Raw genomic sequence first — 11,411 nt, 5'->3', positions numbered from 1 at the left:
AGGGCCTCGTTCCGTCGACCTCTCCCTCCTCTGGCTCACGAACGACGCGCTCTCTCTATATTTTTATCATGACTAGGACAGGGAGAACCGTTGGGACAGCTGTGTTCAGAAAAAAGGACGAAGGCGGTCGCCGGCCGAACGTCGAGGGCAAGTGACGTCTCTCGGCCCCGCCCACGCCGGTCGAGGTCCCGCTCGTTCGCCCAGGCCCCGCCCCACAGCCAACTCTCGCGCGTGCGCGCTGCCGAGCCTTGTTAAAGCACACACCTCTCCTGATCCCCACCCCCATAAAGCAAGTTCGGGGAACGGGAGCCCTGGTAAAGCGAATACACGTCACCACCGGAAGTCGTGTCAGGGGAAGAGGAGGGGGAGGAAGGAGGAGGGAGCCCTTTGGGCGGTAAAATGGCGCCTGTCAGAATGGGAACCCCAGCTGCAGAGGCTGCAGCCCCGCTCCCCCGAGGCTAAGGCACCCCCGGTCTCGGGGAGGGGGAGGCCGCTCCGGTCCCGGCATCCGCGCCCTTCGGCTCCCCCTCCCCCCTGCTCTCAGCCGGCCCTTTCTTCGCTGTCAGCTCGCTGCTGCCCCCGCCCGCCCCTTTCCCGCGGGTAGCCCCTCGGCGCGCCTGCGCAGCGGGCCACTCTCTGCTTACCCCTTCCCCTCCCCCTTCTTTCTCCCTCCCTTCTCCCCAGCCCCCTCCCCTCATGCCCCCTCCCCCAGTTCTCCATCCCCTTCTCTCCTGGTCTCCGAGGGCCCCGTCTTAGCCCGACCTGTCTCGGCCCGAAACCTCCGCGAAGCCGTCGGTGCCCCTCCCCGCCCATGTGGGCCCCCGCGGGCAGCCCACGCCTGTCCCCCCGCTCTCCGTTACGCTGGGCTTTCCCCTCGCTGGGGGTGGCTCTCTGAGCCGCCCGCTCGTGCCCCTCTCTGCACCCTCCTCCGGCCACTCGGGGCCCCCGTCCCCCCTCCCGTCGGCGGGGGGCTGCCCCCGGTGGGCTGGCGGAGCTGGGCCGCGGGGGCCCCGGGGCCGGCGGTGCCGGGGTCATCGGGATGATGCGGACACAGTGTCTGCTGGGGCTGCGAACGTTCGTGGCCTTCGCCGCCAAGCTCTGGAGCTTCTTCATATACCTTTTGCGGAGGCAGATCCGCACGGTGAGCCTTGGGTGGGTGCTGGTGGTGGTGGTGGCTGCCTCTGTCAGTGGTGCTCATGGGTTTTGGCAAAGTGTTGGGGCTCTGTTTGGGCCTAGGGACTGAGTTTTGGTGGCGGCTTCTCCCCCTAGCTCGAGTTAGGGCATCCTCAGTTGGGCATGGGTGGGGTGGAGAGGAAGCAGACCCCGTAGTGGAACCAAGATTGTTGGGGAGGAGGGCGGCTAGACGGGAACTGGATCTGGCAACTCTTGGGGGCTAAGGTAGTGGGAGGAGCACCCCTGAAGAAAGCTGTAGTTGTTAGAGAAAGCTAGAGTCGAGGAACACCTGTTTGATGGTAGTGGATCTGCTGGTGTGGACGGGAGAGAGACCCTCCTGTTATTAAGAACCTCCGTGTGTACTTGGTCTTACAAGGGCAGAAAGGCTTATGTGTCAAGGGTGTATCAAGGGTGAGGATGGCCTTACAGGACAAACACGGAAAAGCCTGGAGCCACCAAGGAGAAACCCTTCTTCTTTCCACACTTAGTGTGAACTCCTCCACAGTGGCTCAGAAAACTTCTTTTCATAGCGGGACTGTATATCTGGATTTATTGAGCCCTCGGGATATGTTCATGATTGCCTTTTTTAGTTATGGAAGTACATTAAACTTTGGGTGTCCCTATCAGAAGACCGTGCTTATCACTGACAGGATTTGAGTCTGAGGAAACAGAGTCTAGCATTGTGAGAGATTCGGTGGGAACGGGAGACTCTGGATGTACAAGTATCTCTGGGTTTCTGCCCCTGTGTTTTTCTCCAAGGTCAAGGCTCCTTAGTCTTACATCTTTCTATCAATGTGCTCTTGTGTTCTCATCACCACTTGGAAAATTCAGTGAACTGGGGTGTATGAGTTCTTCCCTCTGCACACTTTGGCATACTTCAGTGAGGACTCTGACCTAGAAAGAAATCTGAAGAAAGTCCTGGGTGGTAACTGTGTGGTTGACTTATTTGAGAGAATGGGCTTGGCTTTGTATGTGTCTGCTCCTTTACCAGTATACTTCTACTTCCTGATGTATGGTGAGTATTCTGGGTGATCATAGCTGTAGGCAGGGCTGTTTACTTGAGACAAGTTAGAAATCAAACTTGCCTTGTTTGTGTGAGGCGTTAAGTTCGATCCCTGGCACTGCAAAAAAGAAAAAAAAAAAGCAAAAGCCCGGAATTTGAGGTCATAAGTGATGAGGTGTGTGGGGCTGCTTCCTGTGCTTTTCTTTGTAGTCTTTCTCCCTAGCTTTGTTGTAAGCATTCACCCCTTCACTGCCAACATGTCAGATTTCTGTTCTGTGTACAGGGAGTACTATAGTATATTTGGAGACTAGTTACTTGAAAAATTGTTCTCCTTCAGGCAGTACTGACCCCACAGCCTTTTGTCTTCCCTTCCAATTTGGTTTCTCCTCCCACCCCCCCCTTACTGGCAAATGCTTTGAGCATTCCCTACATGCCAGCATGTGCAACCCGAGATAGCAAGCAGGACACCCGAGCTACTGCAGTCCTCATCACGGTCAGGGAAGAAAAGAAGGGCAGATGTCTTGGCATCAGGAGAGAGGGCCCATGCGTTTTTTCCAGAGGGTGGTCAGCTTCTGGTGAATGTCAGGCTTGTGAAGAGAACAGAGGGAGGGAGTGGCCAGGTTTTGCATGGGGGGAAATTCTTGTATTAGAATAAACCTCTAATACTAGAAAACCTGGAGAATCTTGAAGGCTGAGGTGGTGACATCTTCTACAGAGCCTTTTGCTCTGGTCTTCTTGATACTCTATCAGTTGGTTTGGCTTGTGAGGCTTACAGTGTCCTTGCTTTTTTCTGGGTACCAAGATAAGGAGGCTGTTTAGAGGACTGAGGTTGCTGTAACTTGTGACTTGGCCAGTAGAGATAGAAATGGACAGGTGGCTGGTTAAAATAGGCTTGGTGGCCCCTAGCCAGAGGAACTTAGCTGACCTGACAACCCTCGGATTTCCTCACCCTCTGCTACCCTTTAGAGAACCCAAGGATCTCCCAACTTGACTCTTGTTCCTGTATACTAAAGAATTTCAGACTTTCTGTTTCCCAGGGAAGGTGATGGGAATTACCACAAAGAATCCCTGGTATTGAGGAGCTTAGCTATTTCTTTGTCCAGTAAAGCCACATTTCCTGGATAAGAGGGTAGGTTCTTAGGTCAGCTTACCATAGTTACTATCCTAGTTCCATTCCCTCATCAATTCTAATATTATTGGAGCAATTCAACTATGGTATTCCGGAAATATAACAGAGACAGAAATCCATGGTGTAGGGGATGGAGTAATGGTATAACCTGTGGGGGCCTTGCCTTATATATAGCCAACCCAGGTTTGATTCCTGGCATCCCTGGTCCCCCGAGGCCCACCAGAAATGTTCCCTGAGTGCAGAGCCAAAAGTAAACCCTAAGCACTGTCAGGTTGGGCCCCCAAACCAAAAATAAATTTTTTTTGTTTTAATTAAAATAGCTATGGTGTCATGGGGTTTTGTTCTAATAGGGACAAAACACAACCAGCTACAGTTCTTAGGTCTGTGGCATTAGGTAAGATATTGAATCTCTCCAAACTTGAATTTTCTCATCCTTAAAACAGATTATGGGGCCAAAGATACAACAGAGTAGTTAAGGCGCTTGCTTTGCAGGTAACTGACCCTGGTTTGATCCTTAGCACCACTGATGTGTTCCCAAAACCAAACACAATAAAAAAAAGAATGACATTTTTTTTTTGTTTTGGGGCTATACCCTGCGTTTTTCAGGGCTTATTCCTGTCTCTGTGTTTAGAGATTGCTCAGGGATCACTCCTGGTGGGACTCGGGAAGCACAGGTTGGCAGCTTGGCAGCTTGTAAATCAAGTGCCCTATCTGCTAAATTATTGCTCTGGCCATATTGTGTTTTTGAGGGGTAAATGAAAAAAAATTTTTTTCCTTTTGGGTCACCCTTGGCAGTGCTCGGGGGTTACTCTTGACTCTGTACTCAGGAATTACTCCTGGTGGTGCTCAGGGGACCATATGGGATGTTGAGGATCAAACTGGGGCCTGCTGCATGCAAGGCAAACACCCTACCTGCTGTACTATAGCTCCGTACCCTAAATTAAATAATTCTAACCCATATGGTAACTAGCGTATGAGAAATGTTTAGTGTTTGCTACTCATTATTGTTCCTGAGGGATGTTTTTAAGAGTTCTGATTCTCTCTCTTGCTCTTCTTAGGTAATTCAGTATCAAACTGTTCGATATGATATCCTTCCTTTATCTCCCGTGTCCCGGAATCGGCTCGGTGAGTAGCTCACTGGGCAGACTCCTGAAGTGAGAAAGGATTCTAGGCCTGGGCTGGAGGTTGACTGGTGTTATGCTTCCTGTTGTGGTTCAGGACAGGTGAAGAGGAAGATCCTGGTGCTGGATCTGGATGAGACGCTTATTCACTCACATCACGATGGGGTCCTGAGGCCCACAGTTCGACCGGGAACACCTCCTGACTTCATCCTCAAGGTTTGTGGATGGGAACTGATGGTATAGTTGTATCTATTGTTCTCCTCAGGCCTGGACTCCCTTTTCTAATCTGAGTGTCTTGTCTTCATCCCCACCCCCTTTTACCAGCATTTGCCTGAAGAACAGAAGTGGTCAGCAGAAGGGTGGGAGGTGTGCTTCAGGTCATGTTGTGGTTAGGACATTTCCCAGTCCTTTTCTGTTCCTCTGCAGGTGGTAATAGATAAACATCCCGTCCGGTTTTTTGTACATAAGAGGCCTCATGTGGATTTCTTCTTAGAAGTGGTGAGTTTGTAAAAGGGATCAGGAGCTCTGTGATGAAGGAATATTTCTGTGGTTCTGGGGATTTAGAGGATTAGAGGAGGTGGAGGATGGGGAGAAATGGAGATGGGCAGTTTGGGAGTGGGGCAGTGGTAGCATGTTCAGAATTTAGCTTTCAGCAGTTATTGTGCTGTTGTAACTTTTATTTGGGGGGGGGGGTACACCGGTTGTGCTCAGGGCTTACTCCTGGCTTTGCACCACTTAGGGATCTCTCCTAGTAGTGCTCAAGAAACTGTATAGGGTACTAGGGCTCAAACCTGGGTTGGCTACATGCAAGGCAAGTGCCTTACCTGCTATACTATTGCTTTAAGTACTTTTTTTTTTTTGGCTGCACCTGGTGGTGCTCAGGAGATCATATGCAGTGGGAGTTGAACCTGGGTGGGCTTTGTGCAAGGCAAGAGCCCTGTCTACTGTACTATCTCTCTGGCCCCTGTAATTCTATTTTTCCACAGACTTCTTATTTTTTGCATCTGAATCATAAGGATAAAATTGAATTTGTGGGTGTTCAGAGTTTTGTGTCCTAGGAAATCACTCCTTGTGGGTTCAGGACACCATGTGGGATGCCAGGGATTGAACCTGGGTCAGCCACATGCAAGGCAAATGCCCGGCCCCAGAGGTAATGAATAGGAACTGTATGTCTCAATGAATATCACTCTTTCTGACACTCTCTTTCCCAATGTATGTAGGTGAGCCAGTGGTATGAGCTGGTGGTGTTTACAGCAAGCATGGAGATCTATGGCTCTGCTGTAGCAGATAAACTGGACAATAGCAGAAGCATTCTTAAGAGGAGATACTACAGACAGGTAAGGGACTAGAATCCAGTGCTAAGAAAGAGATTTGGGAGACAGGTGGCCAAAAAAGGACCTGAATTTGAAGCATGTGTTCCAGTTTCCCTGCAGTGGAACTTGGGATTATGGGGAGTCACACTTCATAATTCCCTTTGTGAAAGTTGGCTGCCCTCGAGTGTTGTTGGGACTGGGGGAGCAGTCACCGAGGGCGAGTCTCCTTTTGATGACCAGCTCACCCTGCCTTCCAGCACTGCACTTTGGAATTGGGCAGCTACATCAAGGACCTCTCTGTAGTCCACAGTGACCTCTCCAGCATTGTGATTCTGGATAACTCCCCAGGGGCTTACAGAAGCCATCCAGGTATGAGAGAAGGTGGTGAGACTGGCAGGACCATTAAGTAGGTTTTGTTTTGTTTTTTGCTTTTTGGGTCACACCCAGTGATGCACAGGGGTTACTCCTGGTTCATGCACTCGGGAATTACTCCTGGCGGTGCTCAGGGGACCATATGGGATGCTGGGAATCGAACCAGGGTCAGGCCGCGTGCAAGGCAAACCCCTACCCGCTGTGCTATCATTCCAGCCCCATTAAGTAGTTTTGAGGCAGTATTTTGAATGTGTGGAACTAGGATTCTCTGATTTATTGTAGGTTCAGATGCATTGTTTCTCTTAAGTGAGATGTCTACTCTTCATATGTCTGTTTCATAAATCTTATTTCTCAAATTCATTTCAGGTGAGACACAATAGCAGTGAAATTTATGAGAATCCTCACACTAGCATGCTATGTGATGATTAAAATTTAGGGCTGGAGAGATAAAATGGGTTAGTGTATACTTTCATGCTGGAGACCCTAGTTCAAGGTCTTACCACTGCATGGTTTCCTGAAACCTTCCAGAAGCAACTCTAAGGCACAAAGCCAGACTTAACCCCTAAACACCATTGAGTGTGACCCCAAAAAAAAGACAAGAAAAATATTTTCAATATAAATCTGTGAGGTTTTACATAGGTTGTTTTTTGGGTGGAGTGGTTCAGAGGTATATATTTTAAAAGTAATAATTTTCACACCCTAATAAAAGAAAAACATTCTGGGGCTCTTGAATCCTTTCTTCTCACATGCATTTTCACCTATCCTAGACAATGCCATCCCCATCAAATCCTGGTTCAGTGACCCCAGTGACACCGCCCTTCTCAACCTGCTTCCAATGCTGGATGCCCTCAGGTAAGGGAAGCTAGACAGTTAGATTTTTGAGGAAAGGAGGTGGTGGGAGATCCCAACAGGGAATAAAAATTTGTCCTGTTTTACTTACTTATCTTTTTTCCCTTAAGAACTTAGCATTTGAACCCAGGTCTTCTTGTACTAAGCTCATCGCTTTTATGTAGCCTTTGGGTTTGGGCAAGCCGAACTGCAGTCTCCTCATGTGAAAATGGTGCTCATTGCTGCCCCACATCTCCAATGAGGCTGCCTAACACTAATATTGTGAGGATATCAACTATAAGGACTCTACCAATGCAAGTTATTGTCATCCCAGGTTCACCGCTGATGTTCGTTCTGTGCTGAGCCGAAACCTTCACCAACATAGGCTCTGGTGACAGCTGCTCCCCCTCCACCTGAGTTGGGGTGGGGGGGAAAAGGAGGGTGAGCCGTCTGATGCCCTGTCCAGTGATGAGGACTGCCTGGGCAGGGTCTGCCCCTCCCACCCATCTGATGCCCTGTCCAGTGATGAGGACTGCCTGGGCAGGGTCTGCCCCTCCTGCCCCTCTCTGCCCTGGGAGCCCTGCACTCCACTTGGAGTCTGGATGGACACATGGGCCAGACTCTGAAGCAGCCTCATTCTAACTTCATGTTCGCACTCACTGGAAAGCCCAGACTGGGACATAAGCGGAGGCCTAGGAGAGCCGAAACTGTCTATGGTGAAGAGACAGGACTGGCTAGAGTGAGAATTCGCTAATCCAGGAGGCTCAAAACAGAAGCCAAGCCAGCTTTGTTGTGATTTGATTTTTTAAAAACTCTTGTACAAAACTGATCTAATTCTTCACTCCAAGGGCTGGGCCGAGGGTGGGAAACTGGGATTTTGGGCCACTGGATTTTCCCCCAACTTGTCCTCTTACTCCCCCACCTTCTTTCTATATCCCCTCAGACCTGTAACCAGCTTTCTCGCTCTTTTTTTCCCCCTTTCCTCTTTTAAACCATGCATTAATAACTTTGAAACCAAAGCTGCCCTAGGTCCTTCTCTGGGGGGGTTGGGAAATGAAGGGAGGGGTCTTCGTTCACATCTACCCGGTCCCGTAGACACCGCCAGAAAGATGGCCTTTAGGAGGTGGTCAGGCGAGAGGGCGCGGTGGGAAAGCGCCGTTCCCTTGGCGGGGCGGAGCAGTGAGCATCAGCAGATCCTTTGGTGCAGGGCCTTGGTGATAAGGATGGACTCCCCAGGGCAGCGTAAGCACCCTGCAGCCTTAAGTCTGAATGAAGGAAAAACCTGGGCGCCGGAAATGACATGCAGCTGGAGAAAGGGCGGGCTGTGCCCGGGCGACTGACTCGGGACAGCCCGGTGTTTCCCTGGCGGCTGGCGCGCGCTCCGGAGTTGGGCCACTGCCCGCCCGGCTCCACCCCCAAGCGCCCGCCTCCCTGCAGCCGGCTCTACTTCCTCGCACCCACCACGTGACGCTCCGCCCGGCTCTGAGATCACATGACAGCCCCTTGCACAGGCCGAAAGTAATCTTCCGCGCTGACGTAGTCCCTGCCCTTTCGGACCTCCTCTCTAGTCCCTATTGGCCCACTCATGCGTGGAACCTGAGTGTTTTCTGTTTCTCTCCGAACGTGTTTAACTCGCCCTTTATTTCTGGAGATGGACTCCATGTGGGTGCTATTTTGTTTCCGTGTCAACGGCCGCCGCCAGCGTACCCGTGCATTTCGTGAATCTATTCCTGTAATGTCTGCAGTTCTACGTTTTTCCCAAAGGCGATTTGGGAGAGCCAAGTCTCAAAGTATGATTACCGTCTCCTACCTCCAGCTTCGTGTAGGGGAAGATCGGAACATGGGACTTTGGCGCTTTACCACACTAGCAAAAGCCAGTCACCTTGGCTACGTCGCTAGTTTAGTTCACAAATTGCTTCCAAAGAGATTACGCTCATGGCGCGAGTGGGGGTGGGGTGGGGAGGGGCGGTCAGTAGGTAGTGCTACGCTGGCGGCGCCAAGGCGGCTACGCTAGTGGCGTAATACAGTAGGTAGGGAGGCTTCTGTTGGTCGGTGGCAGGGTTGATGAATAGGGAAGTGGCGCAAGTCCCGGGATCGCTCCGCTGAATCCGCCCGCGCGTCGCCGCAGTCGCCGCCGCCCCCCGTCCCGGCCCCCCCGGGTTCCCTCAGCCCAGCCCGGTCCAGCCCGGTTCCCGGGAGGATGAAGTTCGTGTATAAAGAGGAGCATCCGTTCGAGAAGCGCCGCTCTGAGGGCGAGAAGATCCGAAAGAAATATCCGGACCGGGTCCCGGTGAGGACAGTAGCTACTGGGCCCACGGCGCGGGGCTCTGGCCCTGACGCCACATACTGACTTGGGTCTGGGACTAGTATCGCGGGTGTCAGGCTGCCAGCTCTGGGGGGGTTGAGGATTAGTCTGAAACAACTGTCCCTGAGACGGAGGTAGGAGGAGTGGGGCAGAGGTAGAGCGAGGGATGTGGATGGGTGTGAGACCTTGGGGTTTGTGGCAAGACTGTAAGGAGTTTTTGTGGACTGCGCTTCCCATGGTCACCCCTCGCCCCCAGCTACTTAAGTTTTTTGAAATCGAGGCTTTATCAGACGGACACGATCATTCTCGTCTGTTAAGAGAGAGCTGTGTTCCGACGCCCGATTCTGGGATACTGGCGTTAGGGAGACTTGCGGGGGTGGGGGTGGGGTCACAGTCTGTATTCAGGGCTGCACCGCGTGTGTAAAGACAAAGAGAAATGAATCCGGGGTGCCAGGAATGCTGTTGATTAAGTTCTTGATCAGTGAGGCCATGAGGCATCTGTTATCTCTAAAATTTTTATTTCCCCTTTATTAGGTGATAGTAGAAAAGGCCCCCAAAGCTCGGATAGGAGATCTGGACAAAAAGAAATACCTGGTGCCTTCTGATCTCACAGGTGGGAATTTGACCAGGTTTACCTCCTGGGGGCGGGAGTGCGATCTGTGGGAGGAGGCTCTATGTAGCAGCTGTTCTTTCAAGACATTTGTGACCTATGTGACTTAATTGCATCTCGTAACTCTGGCAGTTGGTCAGTTTTACTTCTTGATCCGGAAGCGAATTCATCTCCGAGCTGAGGATGCCTTGTTTTTCTTTGTCAACAATGTCATTCCACCCACCAGTGCCACCATGGGTCAGCTATACCAGGTATGATAACTGGGGAGTATAGTAGAGGCTATAGAGGGGAGTTGAGGATTAGAAAGTTCTAGATCAGCAGTTCTTGGAGTGCGTTGACTTGGTTAGCTCTTAATTTTATCTTTGACCGTAAAATTTCAGGATAAGGGCGAGGAAGATCGCTCAGCTGGCTGAAATGAATACTTTGTAATCAGGAGCCCTAGGTTCAATTCCTAAGCACTACCAGTTGTCTTTGATTTCGTCACCATAAAACAAAAACCAAAACAGAACAAAACAGGATAGTCCCTGGCAAGGGGTTTGAACAAGAGAGGAGAGAAAAGGGTTGGTTTTCATCAATATGTATGCTCCTCCTCTTTTCTTTTTGCATTCAAAGGCAGAAAGAGCAATTTGAGATTTACTTACCGGGATAATACTAAGTCGAGCCCTGGAGGAAGTGGAGGAGAAAGGCAGTGGTTTTGGGGTCTTCAAAAAGAATATTTGAAGAATGGGTCTGGGAGTGGGTAGTTGAGAATGTTCAAAGTCCACGTGCCTGAGTACCGTCGTTTTCTGTTTTCACCCCAGGAACACCATGAAGAAGACTTCTTTCTATACATTGCCTACAGTGATGAAAGTGTCTATGGTCTGTGAAGCTGCTGCCCCTGAGGTGGGGTGGGGAGGGTCCCGTTCTAAAGAGGCGGCCCCCCTTCCTTGACCTCCTTCTCCAGGCTCAACCACCGCCTTCCTTCTTCAGGACCTGCACTTCCTAATGTTTGAGGTTCTCTTCAGCCCCTTTTCGCTGGAGGATTAATGGGGGAGACAGCCTCTAGAACCTTTCTCCTTTCTTCCCCTTTCTCTACCGTTTTCCCACTATGCTTTAGACTTCTTGATTGTCAATCTCTGTTACATTCAGTGGTTGTTTTGGTTTCGGTTCCCTGACTGCCCAAGAGGCTCAGAACTCCAAACAATCCCTTCCTTTCACTACCTTCTCTTTTGGGGGTAGATGGAAGGGACTGAAATTGTGGGGGGAAAGTAGGAGGCACAACAATAAAGTGGAAACCACCAATCTGAGTTGAATTTTGCTTTGTGTTGCTTCCCTCTCCCGTTTTTTAGTCTTCTGTGGTGGGGAAAGAGGTGGCTGGAAGAATAGTATATATTTTCATTTATTCTGATTGGGGACTTTCTGTGTGTGAATAGACTGCTCTGAGTATCTTTTCATGAAACTCATTGTTTAATATACGAGTGCATTGAGTCCTAACGTAAAACCTTACCTTTTTTTTATCATGGGTTTCTGTAGAAAAGTTTGAAAATACCTGCTTTCTTAGAAAAACACACCCATACT

The 11,411-nt window shown here is 50.4% G+C and overlaps 2 protein-coding genes across 3 annotated transcripts; both read left to right on the top strand.

The window, feature by feature from the left end:
- Window positions 1-368: 368 nt before the first annotated feature.
- Window positions 369-7,958, top strand: CTDNEP1 (CTD nuclear envelope phosphatase 1). 2 transcript variants are annotated; one of them, XM_056114911.1, is made up of 8 exons: window positions 369-1,141; window positions 4,364-4,430; window positions 4,524-4,642; window positions 4,853-4,924; window positions 5,647-5,763; window positions 5,997-6,108; window positions 6,879-6,963; window positions 7,274-7,958. In XM_056114911.1, the coding sequence occupies exons 1-8, from the start codon at window positions 1,040-1,042 to the stop codon at window positions 7,332-7,334; spliced, it is 735 nt and encodes a 244-aa protein (XP_055970886.1). In that variant the 5' UTR covers window positions 369-1,039; the 3' UTR covers window positions 7,335-7,958. The 2 variants fall into 2 exon arrangements, with proteins under 2 accessions (XP_055970886.1, XP_055970887.1); XM_056114912.1 differs by lacking the exon at window positions 7,274-7,958 and adding an exon at window positions 7,071-7,261.
- A 966-nt stretch (window positions 7,959-8,924) lies between these two features.
- GABARAP (GABA type A receptor-associated protein) lies at window positions 8,925-11,140 on the top strand. Its single transcript, XM_056114913.1, has 4 exons — window positions 8,925-9,229; window positions 9,779-9,857; window positions 9,987-10,105; window positions 10,655-11,140. The coding sequence occupies exons 1-4, from the start codon at window positions 9,140-9,142 to the stop codon at window positions 10,718-10,720; spliced, it is 354 nt and encodes a 117-aa protein (XP_055970888.1). The 5' UTR covers window positions 8,925-9,139; the 3' UTR covers window positions 10,721-11,140.
- Window positions 11,141-11,411: the final 271 nt, after the last annotated feature.

Source organism: Sorex fumeus, unplaced genomic scaffold (genome assembly GCF_029834395.1).
Source record: "Sorex fumeus unplaced genomic scaffold, SorFum_2.1 ptg000028l, whole genome shotgun sequence".
NCBI classification, from domain to species: domain Eukaryota; kingdom Metazoa; phylum Chordata; class Mammalia; order Eulipotyphla; family Soricidae; genus Sorex; species Sorex fumeus.
The sequence above is the reverse complement of the archived record's forward strand: the minus strand, read 5'-3'. Positions and strand labels throughout refer to the sequence as shown.